The following is a 23,556-nucleotide window of genomic DNA, read 5'->3' on the forward strand; positions in this document are numbered from 1 at the left end:
GCCATTCAGTCTACTTTTCATCTCCCAAGTACCTTTACTTTCTCTTCTCCCTCCCTTTGCAATGGTCTTTTTCTTTCACCTCTTCGAAGCAAAACTCTTGCTGTCCTTCAAGGCCTCTTATGCTCTCCTTCTCCTCCATTAAACAGCTATCTAATTGGTGAAAAATATTTTTTTTCTCTTTTTTTTATTCCCTGTGTTTTGTTCTTTTTTCTTGGGGTGAAAAATATTTTTAAAATAACTAAATAAACAATGGTAGACTCCAGAAATTTTCCTAGGGAAAAAGAGCAATAGGAAAAACATATATTTAAAATATTTTCAAATATTTATGGCATTTGAGTCATCACCACCATCCTGTCCCCCAGCTCAGTGTAACAGAAGGCAGGGTCCAAGAAGACAGAACTCACTTTTCCCTCAGCTCTGTGTTGCAGAAGCACTACTCCAGCAGGAGTGACTGAGAAACCTGGGGCTTCCTTCCCCTCACGTCATAGGTCAGAACTGTACTGTAGGCCTGGTGGGCTGAGAATACTGTATCCTTACCAATCCTGTCCCAATCTGGTTGCAGGGCAGAAGTTCCATCCCGAAAAGGCAACCCGAGATGGCCAGGCTACCACCCCACACAATGTCTACTTGCAGAGCAGGGGTGTCCCATGGGAAGAAGCAGGCTGGTCCATGCTCCCAGCCTCAATGCATTGGTGCAGGTATTCCTTGGGCAGGCTATCAGAACACAGAACTATGCAGCTCTTCCCAACAGATTGACTTGATTTGGAGGAGAGCTCACACAAATTCATACTAAGCGCATTGTCAAAAATAGTGGAAATTTAGGTGGAAGATAATTAAGAGGAATTGAAGTAGTAGAAGCAAAAAGTTTACTAGGAAGAACCAGAGAAAGACACAGCTACAAAATGGTGCTCCGTAAGTCAAAGCAAGCTTCAAGCACCCTGACTTTAGTTTAATTGAATATGCCATAGAGCAATTTTTGCCCAGTGTATTATCAAGAGCAATAGAGGAATCAGCTAGCAACTAGTGGGTGCTAACCACTGGGTGTGATTCTGGCTTACTGAGCAGAGCAGTCAAAACTGCACTGAGAGATCTTTTCTTAACTGATTCTAAAATTAATTGCATTGTTGTCGTACAATAGATGGATATTGTAGTTGACAATAATGACACAGAAGGCTGACCGAAGCCGTGCTGGGGTAAGGATAGGATCAGATGGTACCTGGAATGCATAGAAGCAAATGGAGAGAAACAGAAATGGCAAATAAGAAGTTAAAACAAATGCCATAAGTATAAACTTGCTCTCCTCTCAGTTTCTATAAAAGACAAAATTGTACAAGGTAATAATCATAATAATGCACTTTTGACTTATAACATTAGAGATAGAATATGTATAATAATTAGCACACTTTTAAAGGGAAAGAATAAATTCCAGAGATCTGTATGCCATAGTGCTTAGAGCTAGCAATGTGGCATTGGACACTTAAAGAGCTGTTGAGGAGAAGGCACTGTGTCAAATGTTCTTAATACACACGCATGTGTGCATGCATGCACATCGAAAACCAAAACAACAATGACGACCAGCAAAGCACACAATGACATTTTTGGAAGGTACATACATTTTTATTACCTTTATTGTGGCAATAGTATAATGAGTATAGCTATATGTCCAAACTTATCAGTTTTCTACATTCAACATGTAGTCTTATCAGTCATAAATTATACCTCAGTGCTACAGTTCAGATCTTCAGTGTCCTCCAAAGGTCCATGTTGTTCCCAGAATGGCATTATTAGGAGGTTGTGGAGCCCTTAAGAGATGGGACCGAGCAGCTAGTCTTCAGATCAGTGATGGTGTGCCTTTGAAGGGGCTTGTGGGAGCCCAGGTCCTTCCTCACTCCCTTTTTCACTTCTCACCATGAACTGAATCGTTTCGCTCTCCAGGTCCTCCCACTGCGATGTGTTGCATCCCCATGATCAGCCAACTGATCATGGACTGGAAGCTCTAAAACTAACCAAAATAGACTTTTTTTTTTCCTTCAGTACTGGGCTTTGAACTCAGGGCCTGCACCTTGAGTCACTCCACCAGCCCTTTTTTGTGATGGATTTTTTCCAGATAGGGTCTTGTGAGCTGTTTGCCCCAGCTGGCTTTTTTTGTTGTTGTTGTTGCTGTTCTCTTTTTATTTATTTATTTATTTATTTTTGTTGCTTTTTTTTTTTTTTTCTTTTATTATTCATATGTGCATACAAGGCTTGGTTCATTTCTCCCCCCGCCCCCACCCCCTCCCTTACCACCCACTCTGCTCCCTCCCTCTCCCCCCGCAATACCCAGCAGAAACTATTTTGCCCTTATTTCTAATTTTGTTGTAGAGAGAGTATAAGCAATAATAGGAAGGAACAGGGGGTTTTGCTGGTTGAGATAAGGATAGCTATACAGGGCATTGACTCACATTGATTTCCTGTGCGTGGGTGTTACCTTCTAGGTTAATTCTTTTTGATCTAACCTTTTCTCTAGTACCTGGTCCCCTTTTCCTATTGGCCTCAGTTGCTTTAAGGTATCTGCTTTAGTTTCTCTGCGTTAAGGGCAACAAATGCTAGCTAGTTTTTTAGGTGTCTTACCTATCCTCACCCCTCCCTTGTGTGCTCTCGCTTTTATCATGTGCTCATAGTCCAATCCCCTTGTTGTGTTTGCCCTTGATCTAATGTCCACATATGAGGGAGAACATACGATTTTTGGTCTTTTGGGCCAGGCTAATCTCACTCAGAATGATGTTCTCCAATTCCATCCATTTACCAGCGAATGATAACATTTCGTTCTTCTTCATGGCTGCATAAAATTCCATTGTGTATAGATACCACATTTTCTTAATCCATTCGTCAGTGTTGGGGCATCTTGGCTGTTTCCATAACTTGGCTATTGTGAATAGTGCTGCAAAAAACATGGGTGTGCAGGTGCCTCTGGAGTAACCTGTGTCACAGTCTTTTGGGTATATCCCCAAGAGTGGTATTGCTGGATCAAATGGTAGATCGATGTCCAGCTTTTTAAGTAGCCTCCAAATTTTTTTCCAGAGTGGTTGTACTAGTCTACATTCCCACCAACAGTGTAAGAGGGTTCCTTTTTCCCCGCATCCCCGCCAACACCTGTTGTTGGTGGTGTTCCCAGCTGGCTTTGAACTGTGATCCTCCTGATCTCTGCCTCCTGAGTATCTAGGATTACAGGCGTGATCCACTGGTGCCTCCACATTTAATGCTATTATTGATTTAGTTGAATTTCTATCTGCTGTTTTTACTTTGTTTTCTGTATATCTCATGTCCTTTTTGTTCCTTTATTTCTTCTTTGCCGTCTTATTTTGCATTAAATGAATTTGTCCAGTGCAATACCTTTAGGGTTTTAGGCTGTAGTTCTTACTTTTTTTCTTAATACTTGACATAAGGCTTATAATATGCTAACTTATTATAATCTACTTGAGATTTTTACGTAGTACAGTAAGATGCAGAAACTATGCCTCTAGCTCCCCCACATACACACCCTTTTAGAGCCTTATTGAGTGTATTAGTCATATGTCCATCACTATCATCTCTCCTGAGATAATCCATTCACAAAGAGAAAAGGTTGGGCTAGCAAAGTGGCTTGAGTGGTAGAGTGGATTATCATGGAATTTGTTTTTTATTTTACCTTTTCTGGACAGAGGATGTTGTATCTTGACAATGGAACAATTTTTACAAATGTCCCATGAGTACCTGAAAAACCAGATGTGTATTTTCTATAATTATATTTCAGCATTTATCACTATGTCGAGTGCCTATGTAGCAACTTCAGAATATCTCTAACATTTTTGTTTTGTGACACACAAATTTGCAGAGACATAAATGTCCCAGAAATGTCTGACTCTATAATATCACGGAGCCACATTGCAAATGGACTGCCTGGAAATCTTCCCCCCACTCTCTGGAGGAGTGTTCCTCAGATGGGCCGTGGTGGCTGTCTGCATCAGGATGAAGTTCAGAGTTTCCTGGGTCCTACCCCAGACTGATACAACCAGGAGTTCTAAAACTGGGGCTGAGGAATTTTATCTTTTAAGATTGTCCCACCCTTGATTCTGATGCACGCTAAAATTTGAGAACTACCAATTAGGAAACTTTGTCAAAGTGGCTTTCTTTTTTTCTTCCAAAGAACAAGAAATGGTACTTGTGAATGTCACCTTGTTCGTAAATGTATTATAGAGATGAGGTTAACTGAGATGACCTGGTAGGCCCTAAATCAAATGATGAAGTTTCTTGCAAGAAACAGGAGAGAGGACTACAAGGGCAGAGAAAGACGTAGAGCTACAAACAGAGATCAGAACACACAGCCACAAGCCAAGAGTCCCCAGGTGCTGGAGTCCCCAGATGCTGGAAGAGGCAAGGAAAGATTCTTCCTCAGAGCCTCCATAGGGAGTGTGGCTTTGCCAATGCCTGGACTTTGGATGTCTACCTCAGAACTGTGAAAGAATAACTTTTTGTTCTAATTAGCCACCAAATTAGTGGTGACTTATTACAGGTGTCCTAGGAAACCTGTACAGCTTAGTATTACATTCTAGTTTGCAATCACAGAGTTAGGGCTGCTGTAATACGATGAATTTTATTCTAGTGACTGCTGGGTTCTAAGACAATGATAACCTTGAATTCAATCTTCCTTTATGGGACTTATAATTTAAGCACATTTCTTTCTACCTTGAAGGGCCCAGAGATAATTGCTGCCCATAGAGTGAAGTGAAAAGGCTGGAGGGAAATTAGAGAATTCCCAGTCTATGTGGGAAATATTTTGCTTGGAAGGGTGTGGCCTGCCATTGCCCATCCAATATTTAAATGAGTGGTCAAGACACAGCCAGCAAAAGCTCATCAACGGCTGGGAGTGTGGTACAGTGGCAGAGTGCCTGCCTAGCATGGGCTAAGTCCTGGGTTCCAGCCCCAGCACTGCAAGAGAAGAAAAGTGCACACGAAGACCTAGGTGTGGCTGTAGCCAACTGCCCACTCTTTTAGAGCTGGGAACTGACCACAGGCTGGCCAACAGCCATGCCCTGACTGGGGCAGTTCATGGACTTTTACTTCTGTGTACGTTATGTCCATGTTTCAGCTCCTCTTGCTGATTGATTGCAGCGTCCTCAGCTCTTGTGAGCAGGACAAGAGGATCCAAAGTGAGCTAAAAGCAAAGCAGGGCAAGCCATCACCCATTTAAAAAACAAATCTCTAAAAATACATTAAACTTATAAAATATTCATGGATCTAAAAGCACTTCAGGAGAGCTTTGAGCTCAAAGCACAGTGACTCGCACCCACAATTCCGGCTACTCAAGAGGGTCATGGTTTGAGGTCAGTGTGGGCAAAATGTTAGTGAGACCCCATCTTAAGTACTAAACTGGACATGGTGGTTGACATCTGTAAATCACAGCTACCTGGGGGCCATAGGTAGGAGGACCAGGTTTGGGGCTAGACCTGAGCAAAAACTTACTCAAAAATAACTAAAGCAAAAAAGGGCTAGGGGCATGGCTCAAGTAGTAGAGCACCTGCCTAGTAAGCATAAGGACCAGAGTTCAAATCCCAGTACTGCCCCCCTAAAAGATTGAAGCATTAGCTTCAGATTCAGAGAGACCTAGATTAGAATTCTAACTCATCCATTTATCAGCTACAGTGGGACTTTAAGCAAGTAACTTAAACTTCCCAAGTGTGGATTGCCTCACTTGCAAAGTCTCCCTTGAGTGGAGGAGAGGATTAAAAGAGAGAATGAGCTGGTGGAGTGGCTCAAGTGGTAAAGCAACTGCCTGGCAAGTGTGAGGCCCTGAGTTCAAACCTCAGTACCAGGAAGAAAGAAATGAACAAGGGAACGAGAAGGACTTAGTGCAGTAACTTGTTGTACAGGAAGTGCTGGGCTGGCTGTAATTATAACTTAGCGTCTAAACATCATCAGCAGCACAGGATTGACTTTCTCTCTTTGCTTTATTCCTCTCCAGGGTCTCTCAGGCTCTCCCTTTCCTTATAATTTAGGTGGACAAAATATGGCCATTGTAGGGATATTTTGAACCTCTCATATGATTAGTGATTTATTGAAGGTCTTTTTGTGGTCCAAAATTAGCATCAAATTTGAATACTTAATTGAATGCTGATTTGTTTCTCCTGCATGATGGGCGATGTTGAGGGTGGGGTGTGAGCTACTACCTGGGGATACTGAGCCTGGGGAGCTAATGAGAGTGCGTGTTTTTAAGAAGCATGTGAGGTTATTAAATTATTGATGATGTTTTGCTGCAGTGAGTTTATAAATAATACATGTACAATTCTGATGGACAGGACAAGGAAAGAACTTCACATTTTGAGTTTAAAGAGAGCTGACAGTTGGAGAAAGGTCAGAGAATGTTTATTCGTGCAGTTTCTGTGCTAAAACCTCTCCAACGTCAAACAAGTGCACACCGCCTTACATTAGCATCTCAGACGGTCTCCCTGATCTTCAGAGCAACAACGTATTTAATATAGCAAACAAGAAAGGAAAAGCCCAAATAATTTTTATAAGAAAATCTCCATAGTAAACAGTGTTTTTTTCTTAATTTTTTTGTCTCAGAAAACTTCCGATTGAAGTTAGCTTTTTTGGATAAAAACAAAAAATAAAAAACTCAGCAATTATTTTCTGAAGCCCATCAACTTCCTAACACATTAGCTCTTCAGAATGTATTTCTTATTGTTGTTGTTTTGCTACAGTGCTGGGGACTGAACCCATGGCCTTCTGCATAGTTAGGCAAGCACTCCACCACTGAGCTATAGCCTCCACTCTTGGGTGTTTGGGACAGGGTCTCTCTAGAGCCCAGCTGGCCTCAAGCTCGTGATTCTCCTGCCTCAGCCTCCTGAGTGCTAGAATTACAGCTGTACATCATCACGCCTTGCTCGGAATGTATTCTTGCAGGAGGGACAGTGTGGTGTGCCTGGGGAAAACCATGAAGCTATGGTTGCCTTTTCCCAGGATTGGTCTTTCATGGGTCTGTGATCCTAGAAATTTTGTGAAAGTTCTGTTTAATTTGAATATGTGTAGGGGAAAGAGGCATAACGATGAACCCAAGTTCATTGCTCACAATCTGAAAAGGCCAATGACTGGAGGACAATTGCTGGGGCAAAAGCAAAAGATTTCTTTAGAAAGCCGGTAAATCAAAGATGGAGTCATCACCAACAAAGATCATCTTGCTTTGGGATTGGAGAGACCTATCAGATAAGTGACAATTCCAGGAGACATGCACTCCTGATGCACAGGCTGCTGTTACTTGTAGGTCATGAGATGGTCTGGGTTCTGTAAGTCTACAGAGAAGTTACTGATTAGAAAGTGTTAGGACTCAGGAATTTTTAGTTTCTTTTTCCAGGAATAGTTAGCTCTGTGTTAATTATTGGGATGAAAGGGTGTGTCACTCTCAACTAGCAAAAATGCTTTGTCTGTCTTATTATTGTTTATACTCTCTTCAACAAAATTAGAGATAAGGGCAGAACGGATTCTGCCTGAAAGTGTGTGGGGGGGAGGGATAGCAGGGAGAAATGGGCCAAACAATGTATGCACATATGAAAAAATGAATAATAAAAGAAAAAGGTGTGTCCATCCCCACTCCAGCACAGCCGAGGACAAGGAAAGGTGGCTTTTCCCTGGAGGATCAGGGAACATGGAGAAAAGTAGCTGCCCCTGGAGGGAGGGAAAAGACAAAGAAACTAGCAAGGAGATGGGGGAAGGCGACTTTTCACTGAGCAGTTCAGCCTGTCAGGCAGCTTCAGTCAAGGTGGTATTCACAGTAAAGCCAGTGGGAAAGCAAAACCGTATTGCTCAGCTCCTGGACTTCCAAAATTATTGACTTTTAAAACCAACCAGGAGAACCTGCAGCTGGAGGCTGATGTAGGTTTTGCTTTGGTAATGGCACATGCTCTGTGGTTTTTATCAGAAGTATGGTTTTCGAAAGGCTGCAACCTGCTGCCTCGTCTATTTTCTTTCAGAGCTTGATGGGAATAAGGGAGTGAAAAGGGGTGGGAGGTAAAGGAAAGGAGGGAGAAACTGAAGGCCTTTCATTGTTAATCAACCTCTTCCTGTGGGAGAGGACAATGTGCCCCCACCCAGTCCTACCTACCTCAGTAAACCGTGGACACTACTCTAAATTGCTGGCTGGTTCAACAATTTGGCTTAAGAGCACTAATTCCTAGAATGTGAATACGAAACAATACCCAGTAACATCAGTAAACATTTAACTCCTCTGTATTTTGAAGGGAAAAATTTGAAAGTATGCCTACTCCTCCACACCTCCCCCCAATGAATTTGCTTTTAACTTCCATCTCTGCAATTTTCAGAGAGTTCAAAGCAGGGTAATAATTTAACTACAAAATGCAAGCATTTTTCTGATGATAGGGGAATAATTGAAATGTTTTCTTGGAATGGAGGATTATTTTCTTTACAAACATTTAAAATATTTCCTTTGAGCTGAGAGTGATGGTACACTACTCGAATCCCAGCACTCAGAAGGCTAAGGCAGGAGGATCACAAGTTTCAAACCAGCCTGAGCTACATAGAGAGTTCGAGGCCAGCCTGTACTATACATGGAGATTCTATTTAAAATAAAATAAATTAAATCCTTCTTACAAGTTCAAGTCTCAAGAGATACTTAACTGTGTTACCTATTTGTAGTAATTAAGAGAAAATGACACTTCAAATTGGGTTGGGAGAAAGGCTACTGAATTTAATCACAGTTTGCAGAGGAGGATAAGGTTGAAGTGGCTTAGGTAACTTGCAGAATGCCCCCACCCCCCCAAATCCAGGTCTGACTCCAAAGTCCATCTTCTCTCCCCAATATTATTCCCCTCTGTGAGCTCCACTGAAAAAGTCCCCCCTTCGGTGGGGTGGTCGTACAACACTTGCCTACCATGTGAGAGGTCCTGGGTTCGATCCCCAGCACTACAAAAAAAGAACAGAAAAAGGTTTCTCCTCTCTGTGAGAGGCCCTGAAAGGTTCAGCTTGCTTCTGGAAGAAGGCAGTACTAAATTGAGCACATTCCAAGACTCCCTCCTCCAGAGTGGTTCTGCAAGCTGGCTGGGGATGAGCTACACAGAAGCCTGTTTGATGTGTGATGAAACAAGACAGGAAACAACTGTTTTCTGGAAACTGTAGTGTGGGTTTAGTAGAAAATATGGAAACAGACCAATTAAAACCTCAGCTTTGGGAAACAGCCAACTTGATTTGGGGTGGGAGAAAGCATTTTACCCATCATAGCAAAGTGCATCCTGACTTTTTGTCACTTTAGCAAAGGACAAAAGAGTATCTGATAAGGGTTGAATTCGAGCAACATCTTTGAAGGACCCAACCCAGGGTCTTGTCTAAGTTTGTTCTAAATAAATATTAGCTCCTCTCTTGTTCTCTCACGATCTGTGAGGCTAACAGAACTTTGAGGTCTGTGCACTGGCAACATGCTCCATGTGAAATGATGTTCTAGAATGTCTGGCATTTTGGAAGGCCCTGAGAGACCACTTTCAGTTCTGATTTCTCTTTAGCCAACACTAAAATCTGATTCAAAGGCCCAATTAATCAGAACCCCATTGGCAACATATTTAAAGAGAAAAGGAGGAAATGATAAGAAATCCAGCTGGTGACAGGGATGTTTAAACATGAAAATGCCCAAGGGGCATCCCTTCCTCTTGTTCTCCAGCATCTAATCTGTAGGCCCACATGGTGAGTGTGTGTGTGTGTGTGTGTGCTGGGGGAGTGGTCACTGCACTCAAAGACAAAAGCAAGTGAGTTGTATTTTTTCTAAGCTGCACTTAAGAAGACAGGAATGGGAATTCACATTGTAGAAGGTTTTCTAACAAGGTTAAGCCACGCTCAGCCACAGAGCTCAAGGTATCCGCTCTCTGGGACCTAGCATGGGTTTTACTTGTCGGTGGAGCTCAGTGAATGTGAACTTGTCCCCTAAAGACTGTGAGTGAGTCAGTAGGTCTCACTCACTGTTGTTTTCCCTGCCCAGCATCCCTGCCTGTCTTCTCAGCCTTTCTGTGAGAAGAGACAGCTAGGGTGACAGGAAGTGTGATGGCTCAGCTGACTTTGCACTCAGTCGGCTTTACCTGCCCTTCATGCCTGCCTCCATCTCTGATGCTGGGAGCAGCCGTGTTCTGTCCTGTGGGTGTTTTCACTTCACAGAAGACACACGTGGTTTGCAGTGGGTTACTGCTGATGGGAAGATCTGATTTGTGCAGCTCTCTGACAGCTCTTTTTTTCCACAGTCAAGTCTTTTAATCATGCTGACCAGCAAGGGTCAGGGATTCCTTCACGTGGGGTTGTGTCTCTGGTTGTCTATAGTCATGCATTCCTTTAAAGGTAGGTCGTTTCTGCTTGTATTCTACAATCTTTACAGCCCCATCCCTCTTTTCTTGTGATTGAGCAGATACGAAAGATTCTAGGTAAACATGCAAAGTGTCTGCACAGGAAGTGTGGGTTACAAGTGCTAGCTAGCCTGTTTTCTTAGCTATTTTTAGCATGTCAGATGAGATTTGGGGAGTGGGGTGGGAGGCCAGGACAGTGAAACATGCTATAAATCATTTTTTATTCTATTTTTCTAATTAAAATGTGCCTTCCCAATTAGAATATAAAAAAGATGTATTTTTCTATCCTTCTCTATGGTTATACTCTGTATGTATTTTTCACAACAGTGATTTATTTGTTAATGGACACTATTCTCAGCCTGTGAACCTTCTATTTTGTAGGTTTCAGAAGCATATATTACCATGCTGAGTAAGATCATTCATTAAGTTGAGACTTAGCAGCCCCTGCTGTGCTGAACAAGATGTTTCTGCTGTTAGGCTGGGGGTGGGGGGCTTGCTTTTTCAAGGCTGAAATGTCTCAGAGAGAAAATGGGTAATGAGGAGGGTTGTTTCAATGTTTTATGAAGATATATTTTATCATTATTAATTATTATGGCAAGAATGATATTTTATGTTTAAATTTTTTCTTTCCTGCCCAAATCCTAGCATATCAGGACGTATCCAAACACATTTGTCAAGCAGCTCTTTCCTTTAACAATATATTGTTATCCTTGTATTCATTTTTGCCTGGTGGGCTTTCAAACCCTTTCATTATTTTTTTTTCAAGGTATCAATGTCTGAGAAATTCATGAAATATTTCAGGTGTGGAATTTGAATTCTATAAGGGAAGATGCAAAGATGTATTTAATGAAGTGTTAATGAAATGAATTATGTCAAATGAAGTCAAGACACTTATCTTTAATGCGTTCTTAGGAAAGTACAAAGAAAGACACATGGCACTATTGTCCAGCATTTAATTAGTGAAAAATTTTATTATTTAAGAATCAATTTTGAATTACTTTTAAAAGTAATTCAAGGTAGATTTGCTTTACCTTGCATTCTCCTAAATCTCCAAAATTCTTGCATTTCAAAGTTTGTGGAGACCTTATTGCAGTGACTGGCTGTTTCATTTGCTTGGCAAAGGTTCCCCAGCTAAACGCCTTGATTGTTTTGATGCAGAATTAAGCGAATGGGTATTTTAGACAAGGAAAGGCAGGGCTTTCCCTTAATTACTGAAAAGATTCTGGTTCCAATGGTAATACGGTAATTAGGTTTAGTGACAAAGCAAAACTTTCAGGCGTCAAGTCTATCCCTGGACAGGTGTGGTGGGTGCTCTTGGCTGTGCTCTTTGCTACCATACTGGTCCTGAGGAGCGGCGTCGTTGTGTATGTCCATTGACCATATCCACCGCCTTTGTCCACTGTCTGTGTCTACTCTTTTATGTCAGGGACTAGCGAGGCTGGAGATGTGGGCTTGAGCGCACTAGGGGCGGAGGCCTGGGCGCAGGGGACACAACCTGGTGCGCACCCCACTCCCCGTCAGCCCTGGTGAGCCTGCGAGCCCACAGCCCCCACTTCCCTGACCCTCGCCTCTGTCTGCCACGCAGGGTGCACAGGCTGCGCAGCGGAGGAGAGGCTCTTCCGCAAGCTGTTCGCTCACTATAACCAGTTCATCCGGCCTGTGCAGAACGTTTCGGACCCTGTCACGGTGCATTTCGAAGTGGCCATCACACAGCTGGCCAACGTGGTGAGTGCCACGCGTCCGTGGTGCGGTTCTCGGGATGCGCTCCTCTGCGGAGGCCAGAGCAGTTCTCCTACATTGCTACCCCGTGCACGGGGCAAGCACGGGGATTTTGAACTGCTGTACTTGCTCACGGCTGCAGTGCTGTCAGACAGCGTTTTCACAACCGCCTTATGAAGGGAAGGCGAGTTGAAAGGGAGCTGATTTTATTGTGCCCCTGTTATGCGCCACACTGTCTTCATCTTCCTGATGAGAAATGGGAGGCTCGGTGAAGTGACTTTCCCAAAGTCATACAGTTGCAAAACAAGGAAACTGAGGTTTAAGTGAGGTGGCTCAACTCCAGTGCCCATAGTCCCTTTATTCTAGAGAAGGAATTACTGTAAGTCTCCCATGTGATGTAAGAGGAAAAACATTTGGTTTCTTATATATATAGTTCTAACACTGAAAAAAAATGACGCTGGGAATTTGAAGACTTTGAAAATTGATTGAAAGTAAGATTAGAGTTTTTTCTGTTTTGGTTTTGGATAATCTTCACTCCCTTGTTGCATGGCAGGAGCTAGAGAGACGTGAGATCTAAGGTGAAGCAAGCAGGAGTCTGGGCTCCAGGGCTCAGGCAAAATCCCAGGAAGAGGAAGGCTCAGGAAGTAAGGAGCTTCTGGAACCTGCCAGAGCGGGTTAGAGAGAGCTGTTGAGAAAACAGTACACCAGAAGTGGGAGCCCTGCCATCTGCCAACCCCACGGATTGGGAAGGGACCACCTTCCAGCTTTTGTCCCAAGGGTGAAATGGGGGTGACTTCTCTAGGTAAATGAGAATGGTCTTATACAGATGGGCAGCACTCCCCAGGCCTCTCCAGTCCATTCTGCTCAGTGCACATGGCTGACAGTGACCTGATCATTTAGCTTCTGGCCCAGCCTGGACATGTGCATACACTAGTATATGATCTTTTTTTTTTTTTTTTTTGATGGGACTGGGGTTTGAACTCAGACGCTTTGCAAAGCAAGCACTTTACCCCTTAAACTACACCTCCAGTCCATTTTGCTCTGTTTACTTTGGAGATGTGGGTCTCACTGAACTGTTTCCCCAGGGTAGCCTCTAACCATGATCTTCCTGATCTCAGCCTCTCAAAGTAGCTAGGATTACAAACATGAGCCACTGGCACCCGGTTGATACTGATTTTTTTTTCAAAGCCAGATGTTTCTTCTGACCTAGATGGACACTTACCCTGTTAAAAACCATTTATTTAGCGCCTTTTCTGATCCCCTTTCCAGCCCCCAAACCTTAGTCTGGTGACTGGTTATGTACTGAGCTGGAATCCAAACTTACTATGGATTGAATTGTGAATGGAGAACTGAGTGGTGTTTCACTTAAAGTCTGAGAGAGCCGCCTCACTCTCCAGCTGTGCTTTAAACCTTGCTGCTCGATCTGTCTCCCAGGAGGGCATTCTGAAGACGATGGCAGGGACTGCTGAAAACAGATTTTCTCACACACACACACACGCACACGCACACGCACACGCACACGCACACACGGAGCAGCTGCAGTAAAACTAGTCAAGTTTCTGCTGTAACGGAAGTCCAAAGGCTCCCAGTCCAGGAAGTTGTCACCAGGTGTTAGCAGTTGAACTGCAGGGTTGGCGTTGCATGACCACAGGGATTCACTCACATGGTTGTGGTGCTAAAAGTAAGACTGATGCCATGGGGATAGAACTCCTCCTGTCTTTCTATTTTGCCATACTTTGCATGTGATTTCCTCCCTCAGGGTTGCCTCATGGTCTAAGAACACTGCTGTATTTCTTCTCATCTTATTTGTATTCTTGGCAAGATGCAGTAAGAAGAGGGAAAGGGACAAAAAGTCACCAGACATCTGTATCTTCTTCAAGGAGCTTTCTTAAGTCCCCATGACAACTTCTGCTGTCTCTTCAGTTCCTCTAGCTGGAAGTGAGGCTTAGGTAGTGCAGGCTTTTTAAATGGAAATTTTATTTATTGAAATGATTATAGGTTATATATATATAATATTTATATATAAATATAAATAGGTAAATATATATTATATTTATTGAAATGATTACAACACAGTTGTAAGACATAATAGAGCTCTTGCATGCTTTCCTAGCTCCACCACTAACCTTTCCTCTATTTCTAAAACGTGCTGTTTCAAAGGTGTTACACATGAAGGGACACATAGACCACATGGACTTCTAGAATTAGCTTTTTCACTCAGCGTCATTCCTGGGAAACTCCACCAGGCGCTACCCTTATCCACGGTGTGCTCCTCCCTGAGCTGGTGCGGCTCTATGACATTCATGTCCCACGGTTTGTTTACTTGTTGAGGAACATTGAACATTGGGCTTATTCCAATTTTTGATTTATGACAAATAAAGCTCTGTGAACATTTTTGTGTAAACAAAATCTTCCAATGTATGGAATAAATGCCCAGTAGTATAACGGCTAGATCACATGGCAGTTGCCAGGTGAGCTCTGGGGATAGCTCTGTGATGGAGTACAGCAAGGATGCTGGAGCCTCCTACCTTCTAGAAGGCCACTCAGCCCTCTGCTGCTGTTTGGTCTCACCACTTGGCCTTATCACTCCAGAGTGCTCCATGGAAGTTTGTTTGCTGCCATGCAAAATGATGTGGGCCACAAAGTCTTCTGAGTAGATGGTCTTTTGGTGTAGGAACACGTCCACTGTCCCTTTGCAAGGGTCCAAGATAAAGCCCCTGCCCAGTGTCTTTGATAGCCTGGCATAGCTGAAATGCTAAACCGAAAAGCCCTTATAAAATGTAACTGATTTGGCCTTTCTCATCCAAGTCTCAATCTATTGCAGCTTCTCCAGAAATGAGTCCATTTGAAATCATAACTCAAAAGTTTCGGTGTACTGAGTGTCAACTAATTTATTTTCCTAAGAAAGAGGTACAGGGCGTGGTCCCACAAATATGGTGTAGGACTGTGGGTCTCTGCCTTCCTTCAGTGGGACTGCCTAAGAACAGTGTGCTTGTCTATTGGTGTGGCCTGGAACTGGGTAGACTGTGACTTGCCAGACCAGGTCCTGATCCATGAAGTTGGCTGACAGCTCTGAGGGTGTTCACACCACCCCATGAGCCAGGCCCATATTACATAGAGCGTCGCCAGCCTGTGGATGTGTAGCAGGAGAGACAGGGCTAGTGCAGAATGCAGAGTCAATTTAGAGAAGGGCTCAGGCTGTGGAAGACGACAGGGACTTTTGCCAGTTACCTCTGAGAACTTCTTGGTACCCAGACTGCACAGCTAGTCTATTCCTGACTGACAGCTCCTGTATTTATGGACATGGCTAATGCCAGAATCCGAAGACTCAAGATCATTCTCTTGTGAGTAGAAGGCCTGGCCTAAGGATTGGGTATGTCAAACTGTCCACTGGCCACTATTGACAGCAGACAAGTATAGCCCATTTCTTTGTTTTCTGGGACCAACAGGAAACCATGGCTAGAGCGCCTTCTGCTGACTTTTTGCAAATCCTAGGATTTACCATGGTCCAAAATGACCCATTTGAAGGAGCAAGCTAGGCAAGGTCTCCAGGACAGGCAACGGTGAGTGTGAAATGGAGTGGATCACTGCAGAACTACTCAGGGGACCAGGGAAGACTGGTGTCTGATCCCCACCATGGTACCATGCTGAGCTTATTTACTCTGGAAGGGGTCTGGATGTCTTGAGAAACAAGTTTTGGGACTCTGCTGGCCACTGAGACCCTGTCATCGGCCTCAAGCTGCTGTGTGTAAAGATGCAACTTTTGTACTTACCCCTGAGACAGGCAGCTGCAGCTCATTATACTGGGGATACTGGTCTGGAATGCATTTGCTCCAGCTGGCCCTACTCTGCCCATGTCATTTAGTTGTCTGCATAGATGCTGCCTCCTCAGAGAAACCTTTTTTTGGCCATCTTGTCTAAAACAGATGTGTGTGTGAGCATATGCACATGCATGGAACACTCCATCCCTCTTTTTCTTCATAGTGTTATCGGCAGTCATTGTTCTCAGACGATCTTAGTCCTTGCATTCCAAATGGACGAATCCAAGCAGAACACATGGATGGGATGAATTAGAATAGCTTTATTGAGGGAAAGGAGTCACCTGTGCTATTAGGGAAGGGAGGAAGAAGGGCCAGGCTCTCGTGGTAGGTCGTTTTTATACCACCTTGTATTTGGAGGTGGGGAGATAGGTCATCACCTGGCTCCTCTCACCAGTGAGCTAGGGAGAAGAGCCCTTGAGCCAAGAGAGGGTGAACAGTCCCACACTATCCCTAACTTAGCCTACCTTTAATAGGATTTATCTCTATCTTACATTATATTATATTTTATATACATATACATATGAATTATTAATTTTATGTCTCCCCAACTAACAGCTGAGACAATGAAGGCAGGAATACTTTCCACCCCATTAGTGTGATATTCCCCACAATGCTTACTCAATAAATATTTGTGTCATGTATGACAAGAGTGCTCCTTTGGTGGAGGGTTCACAGTGTATGAGTAGTCGATTCCAGCTGGCAAACTCCATGGGGAGTTGAGGCTGCCATATTCAGATTAGGTCCCAGGACTCAGAGCCCAGGGAGTCCTGGGGAATAAGTGAGGAGGGACCTTAAGGTATGTGGGAACACTGGGTAGAGTTTGGAGGACTGCTGCCATCGCAGTGTTTTCCTCCCCACTTTCCCAAATCTCTCTCTTCTCCTCACTTCTTTTCATGGAATCAGAAATCTTTATGGACTGCAGAGATCAGATAGGCTTCACAGAGTTGGTGAGACTTAAATCAGCTTAGAATGATAGTTTAAAGCCACATTTCTGGCTGGGCATGGTAGCATATACCTGTAATTCCAGCACTCAGGAGGCTGAAGCAGGTGGATTGACAGTCACAAGTTTGAGGCCAGCCTGAGCTAAATAGTCTGACCCTGTCTCACACACACACAAAAAAAGCCCACAATACCCCCACACTAAAACAACAAAAATGAACAATGAAAAAACCCACACAGGAATTCAGAGGAAAACCCAGATTCATTGATTAACAATGCCAAAAAGTGTAAGTAACTAACCATTGCTCAAATGACAGTAGTGCTATTTCCCTTTTGTGGCCTTTTAGACTTTTGTTGTCCTAAAATTCCATTTTATTGGGAAACCATTTTCCACCTGATCTTTCTTGACAGAGTTTTTTTCTACTTTAAGCAGTTTCTAAATAAAATTCTGTATTTCAAGAAAAACACACTTCCTTTCCACGCCAGGCGATTGGGTCAGGTATGGAAGCCCTGCACTGCCCACTGTGTACTAAAGGCCTCTCGCCTGCTGCTTTTGGGTCTTCTTGAGTTCTTCCATCAGCATGCATAACTCAGATTTGTCTCTTCAGTTGTAGTTCTCGCTCTAAGTAAGTGTATTCAAGGCTGTGAGTCTCATTTCTTCTTTCCAGGATGAAGTAAACCAGATCATGGAAACCAATCTGTGGCTACGTCACGTAAGTGTCTCTCTCTTTGAACTGTGGTCCTCGTATGTCCACTTGACAATGTTGCACAGATACAAACCGCTAGCTTTACCTCTTTCCATCTCCAATTTTTGATGGATGTAGGTTATTATCCACCTTGCCATCTCCAAAGCCTCAGGCTGTCTCTGGTAACAGCTGGCTCCATGCAAGCTGCCAATCCACAAGCTCAGAAGCCCAGTGACAAAGGTCTTTGACACAGGTTTCATGTCACTGCTTTCATGTTTCCTCTTTTCATCTATAACTCAAACTCCCCAGTCTTGTACTTGCTCACTCTGAACCCTTCTGCTCCAGGTTGGGGGAGTTCAGTAGCTGAGCTCGAGAGCATGTGTGTTAAATTCTCATCAGCTTACCCTCTCCTCCCTTTAAGTCTTAATATTTTATACAGTTTGTAAAAACAAAAAACAACAACAACAACAAAACCTCATTATTATATACATGAACTGTATTTTTAGTATTAGGAATGGGTTCTATTCCAGTTTGAATATACTCCATGAAACATAGTGAAACCTTAATCTTGGTCAGTTAACTAACAATCAATAGATAATTTGTCTAATTACATGTTTGTCAAAATCAGCTCAGCTATTTAGCTTTCTGATCCCCATGGATGTAATTTGCCTTTGATAGAAATCAATGTACTGTTCAAATAAGAATTAATTCTTAAAAAAACAGTTGAACCAACATAAAGTTAGCTTTGGAAGAAAGTTAACATTTTAAACTGACTTTTCTGTCTTTTAGATCTGGAATGATTATAAATTGCGCTGGGACCCCAAGGAATATGATGGAATTGAGACCCTTCGTGTCCCAGCAGACAGGATCTGGAAGCCTGACATTGTTCTCTATAACAAGTATGTTGTCTGCAGCTGCCATCTCTTTCCCAAGCCTCATCTGGCACACGCTGACCCACAGCCAAGGGAGCACTCTTAACAGTCTCTGTTTTTTGTTTTGTTTTTTTGCAGTGCTGTTGGTGAATTCCAAGTGGAAGGCAAGACAAAAGCTCTTCTTAAATACAACGGCATGATAACCTGGACCCCTCCAGCTATTTTTAAGAGTTCCTGTCCAATGGATATCACCTTTTTCCCTTTCGATCACCAAAACTGTTCCCTGAAATTTGGCTCCTGGACATATGACAAAGCTGAAATTGATCTTCTGATCATTGGATCCAAAGTGGATATGAATGACTTTTGGGAAAACAGTGAATGGGAAATTGTCGATGCTTCTGGCTATAAGCATGACATCAAATACAATTGTTGTGAAGAGATATACACAGATATAACCTACTCTTTTTACATTAGGAGATTGCCGATGTTTTACACTGTTAATCTCATCATCCCCTGTCTCTTCATTTCATTTCTAACTGTGTTGGTCTTTTACCTTCCTTCAGACTGTGGTGAAAAAGTAACACTTTGCATCTCAGTTCTGCTTTCTCTGACTGTGTTTTTGCTGGTAATTACAGAGACCATCCCGTCCACATCTCTTGTGATCCCACTGGTGGGTGAGTATCTACTGTTCACCATGATCTTTGTCACACTGTCCATTGTGGTGACCGTGTTTGTGCTGAACATACACTACCGCACCCCAGCAACACACAGCATGCCCAAGTGGGTGAAGACAATTTTCCTCCAACTGTTTCCCCAAATCCTGATGATGAGGAGGCCACTGGGCAAGACAAAAGGGACAGGTTCTGATAAACACCCCAAAGGCCTTCCCAGTAGGCCTGCCAAGGTCAAGTTTGCTAACCGCCAAGAGCCCAAACTCCTGAAGGAATGCTGCCGCTGTCATAAGTCAAGTGATCTAGCCACCAGCGAGAGAAGATTAAGTCAGAAGCCCTTACAATGGGTGGCAGAGAATTTGGAGCACTCGCCTGACATTGAAGCTGTGATTAATAGCGTTCAGTTCATAGCAGAAAACATGAGGAGCTGTGATGAGACAAAGGAGGTAAAGTCTCCTCTCTCCCAGCTGGTTTCCACGCCCCCAGCAGGCCTAGAGGCACTGTAAAGACTAGTCAGGTCCTCGATATGAGTTTTGTTGGTGAGAGAGGCAGACAGCCTCACTCTAAGACCAGCTGCCTTATTAGCGGTTACGGGTGGACTGACAGGAAGGGTGAGGTGCATGTCCACTCGAGTGAAACCTGGTTAAAATACACATTCCAGGCAACCTTGGTTAATGAAACCAAGATGCCCACCCCACCTCCTCCTGTCTGCCTAGGACACAGTGGCAAATAGAAAGAAAAGGGAAGTTGCCTCCAGAGGGGCAGGAGAAATGCATGAGCTGAGCTGGAGCTCAGGCCTTTCGTTGCTTCAATCCCACCTCCTTCTCTCAGAGGTGATTTGGGTGCTGACTGATGAGCCTTCGGGATACGTTAGCATCCATATGCCCAGAGTCTAACAACAGCAGCACAGCCCTCCCCATCCTCCAGAGAGAGCTCGAGGGAACCGTACCAGTTTGCAAAGGTATCTGGAAGCTCAGGCCAGATGTCTGGGCTTGGACTCATACTGCAGCTACCAGCACCGCACCGTGTCTCCAAGTCCGCCCTGGGAATGCCTGTCACACGAGGCATCTCCCAGGATGAGAAAGCCCAGAAAAACTCACCTTCAGGGTGGTGTCTTTTGACTTGTTTACCAACACAGATGGCTCTCAAGACACAACCCCAGAGACTAGCAGAAGGTCAGGAACTGGAATAAGGTCCAAGCAAAGGAGGGCTGCCTGTTCTTGCAACAGGAGTCCTAAATTGATCCTCCATCCCCATCCCCCACTGTTTGCCTCAAACCCACTCCCCAGGCTTGCCAAGGGCCAGGCTCTTCCAGTGAGCAAATGACAAGAGTTGAGCTGTGGGAGCAGCTGCTCCTGGGGTGTTCCCGCAGGGAGGTCCTTTGTGGCCAGCAAGTCCTGGCTTGCCAAGTTCTTTTCTGCACTCACCACGATCTGCAACATAAGGCACCAATGGAGACCCTCTTCCCAGACAGCATAGTTTTCTCCTGCGTACACAGGGGAGATACAGGTTAGCCAAAATGAGGCCATATTCTTTTTTTATTTTTATTGTTTTATTATTCATATGTGCATACAAGGCTTGGGTCATTTCTCCCCATATTCACTTCTAAATGTCCCAGAAAATCTTCTTTGAAAAAAGCTTATCATGAAACAACAAGTTCCTGGGGTTTTGATTTTGAAAGCTGGTTTTGATGGTTTTTTTGCATTTCAGACAGAAGACGACTGGAAATACGTGGCCATGGTGGTGGACAGAGTGTTTCTCTGGGTATTTATCATTGTCTGCGTGTTCGGAACTGCAGGACTATTTCTACAGCCACTGCTTCGGAATGCAGCGAAATCTTAATACAGTTTTCCTTTTCTCATGAGAAACGTGCAGACACTATATTTGTTCTGTGTTCCTTACCACAAGGAAAACCCATCTACTGAAACTGAAGATGAGCTGGGAAACAGGAATGAATCGTCAGGTTAAGAACCTGAGTACCCTCCTTTGTAGCACAGACACTACATTAAGATGCTTTGTGACACTGGACCCCGAGACGGCAGCACCCATAGGCTATGCGTGTCAGGTTAGTGTCTCCTGTCTACATGTTTGGCTTCCAGGAACACAAGTGAAACACACAGTCAAAACATGTAATTAACGTCAAGCCACACTGAAAAGAGTTTCTGTTGTATCTCCAGTTTATGCTGGTGATCACAATGACACATGAGACATGAAACTGGGACACGGGCCTTGCTGACATTTGCGGCACTTATGAAGTATGGCGTCCCTGTTTCCTTATGCGTGACTCTGTGATGTCGCTCACACTCTTCAGCATTGTGGACACAATAATTGCTTAAAGGACACACCAGACACTCAGAGTCTATCTTAATCTATATTTAATTAGTGTTGGTATTAGTAAGCTTTCTGTTACTATGATAAAATGCCTGGCAATCAACTCATAAGGAAGAAAGGCTTACTTTGGTTCAGAGTTCCAGAGGTTTCTGTCCCTGGTCACTTGGTCCATTTCCTCTGCACTGTGGAAAGGCAGCACATCATGGCAGGAGCACTAGATAGAGAAAGCTTGTTTACCTCATGAGAACCAGAGAGCCAGAGCCAGCCAGACAGACAGACAGGCTGAGAGCGAGCACACGCAAGGGGCCAGGATCCCAATATCCCCCTTCAAGAGCATGCCCTCAATAACCTAACTTCTTTCCACTAGGCCCACCACCTAAAGGTATCCCACCTCTTAATAGCACCTTAGACTGGGGACAAAGCCTTTAACACATGGGCCTTTGGGGACATTACAGACCCAAACTGTAGCAGCATTCTTCTGTCGAGGAACTTGAGCAGTACCTAGCAGTGGCTAGGCATTGCAGAGAACGAAGAGTGGTTCTTTTCTCCCATAACTTGCAGCTTTTTATATATCACCTAATATGTAACTGGCAGGGCCAGGCACTGTGGATACCATCAGAGCAATCAAATAGGGCAAGCTGGTTGTTTGCTGGCAAGCCTGAAGCAACCCCTGTGTGCTGTGCATGGTGAAAAGGCGTCCTAGGCTTTTCTCCTGAACACCTTCCATCTGCTCACTGTATCGACACTGAAAATAAAGCTGTTTCTTTATGAGAAGGTGTAATTGTGTACCTTTAGGAACAATTTCTTTTCTAACAGGAAGAATTCTGTTTTATTCTATTCTGATTACTTTGTTTTATAAATATTATTGCAACAAATTTAAAGATGTGTTTTAAAGCAAAACACAATACATCTGCTCTAACAAAGGAACTAATTTCATTTTTGCCTTATGTCTTCTAGTCCTTGTTCATAGGCATAGATAATTTTATACTTCAGCTTCACTTTCCAATGTTGTTTTCTTTTAATTATTGTTGTACTGGGGGTACATCATGACATTTACCACAGTTCTCACGATATATCATAGTTGAATTCACCCCCTCCATCATTCTCCTCTGACCCCCTGTAGTTTTCTTAAAATAATATCAGCAACATTTCTCTAAGATATTACACACTCTTGAAGTGTCCATTTCATGGCACTTTGTGTTGATAATACCATGATTTTACTACCACCGTGTAGACCCTTCTCTGCTTCGTTTCCACTGAAGCATAAGGCACTCTGCAGTATGGCAGGCATAAATTTGAAATACTCTATTTTGAGTATTTTTATTGCCTGTCTTATTTTTATATTGTGCATGCCAGTTCTCTATCAGATATAAACACAGGACTTTTCAGAGCTGTACTGTTGGAAAAAGGAGGACACTGTTCCCAACCAGAAGTAAGGAAACTCCATTCTGACTTCTTAACGCTTGTGTATTTTTTAATGCTTGAGGACACCTCATTCTTTGCAGCCCAGCTTCTCATCAAGTCTCTTGGCAACTCTGAGAGGGCAGAGGATACTAAGCAAACTAGCAACATACATTTAAAAAGAAATAAATATTTGAAAAAAAGAGTCATGGCATTTGTTCAGAAAAACAAAGGGAAGCATGGATTAAAAATTTATAAAGGGAGCACAGTGACCCATACCTATAATCCCAGATACTTAGGAAGTGAAAGTCTGGAGGACCAAGGTCCAAGGTCTGCCAGGAAAAAACCTTAGCAAGACCCCCATCTCAACCAATAGCCAGGTATGATGGTATTTGCCTGTCATTCCTGCTACACAGGAAACATTATCAGAAGGACCACAGTCCAGGCTGACCTGAGCAAACATACAGACCCTATCCAGAAAATAACCAAAGCAAAAAGAGCTGTGGGGTGTGGCTCAAGTGTTAGAGTGCCTGCCCAGCAAGCATGAGGCGCTGAATTCAAACTTCAGTACCGTCTAAAATTATCAGGGGCATGAAAGGAGTAAAACATGAAACACTGTGGCACAGAGGCACCACACTTGCTGGGCAGGAGCTCTTACCACTTGAGCCATTCCAACAGCCTTCTTCTGTGAAGGTTTTTTTCAAGATAGGGTCTTGCAAATTATTTTTGTTCAAGGCTGGCTTCAAACTGCCATTCTTCTGATC

At 43.5% G+C, this 23,556-nt stretch overlaps 1 protein-coding gene across 1 annotated transcript; it reads left to right on the forward strand.

Annotated features, from left to right (window-relative positions):
* Positions 1-10,091: 10,091 nt before the first annotated feature.
* Positions 10,092-22,165, forward strand: Chrna6 (cholinergic receptor nicotinic alpha 6 subunit). The gene is made up of 6 exons (XM_020184686.2): positions 10,092-10,347; positions 11,938-12,077; positions 17,500-17,544; positions 18,307-18,416; positions 18,528-19,506; positions 20,771-22,165. Exons 1-6 carry the CDS (start codon positions 10,269-10,271, stop codon positions 20,900-20,902), a joined length of 1,485 nt encoding a protein of 494 aa, XP_020040275.2. The 5' UTR covers positions 10,092-10,268; the 3' UTR covers positions 20,903-22,165.
* The last annotated feature ends 1,391 nt before the right edge of the window (positions 22,166-23,556 follow it).

The sequence above is a fragment of the Castor canadensis genome, chromosome 14, assembly GCF_047511655.1.
Source record: "Castor canadensis chromosome 14, mCasCan1.hap1v2, whole genome shotgun sequence".
In the NCBI taxonomy this organism is placed as follows: Eukaryota; Metazoa; Chordata; class Mammalia; order Rodentia; family Castoridae; genus Castor; species Castor canadensis.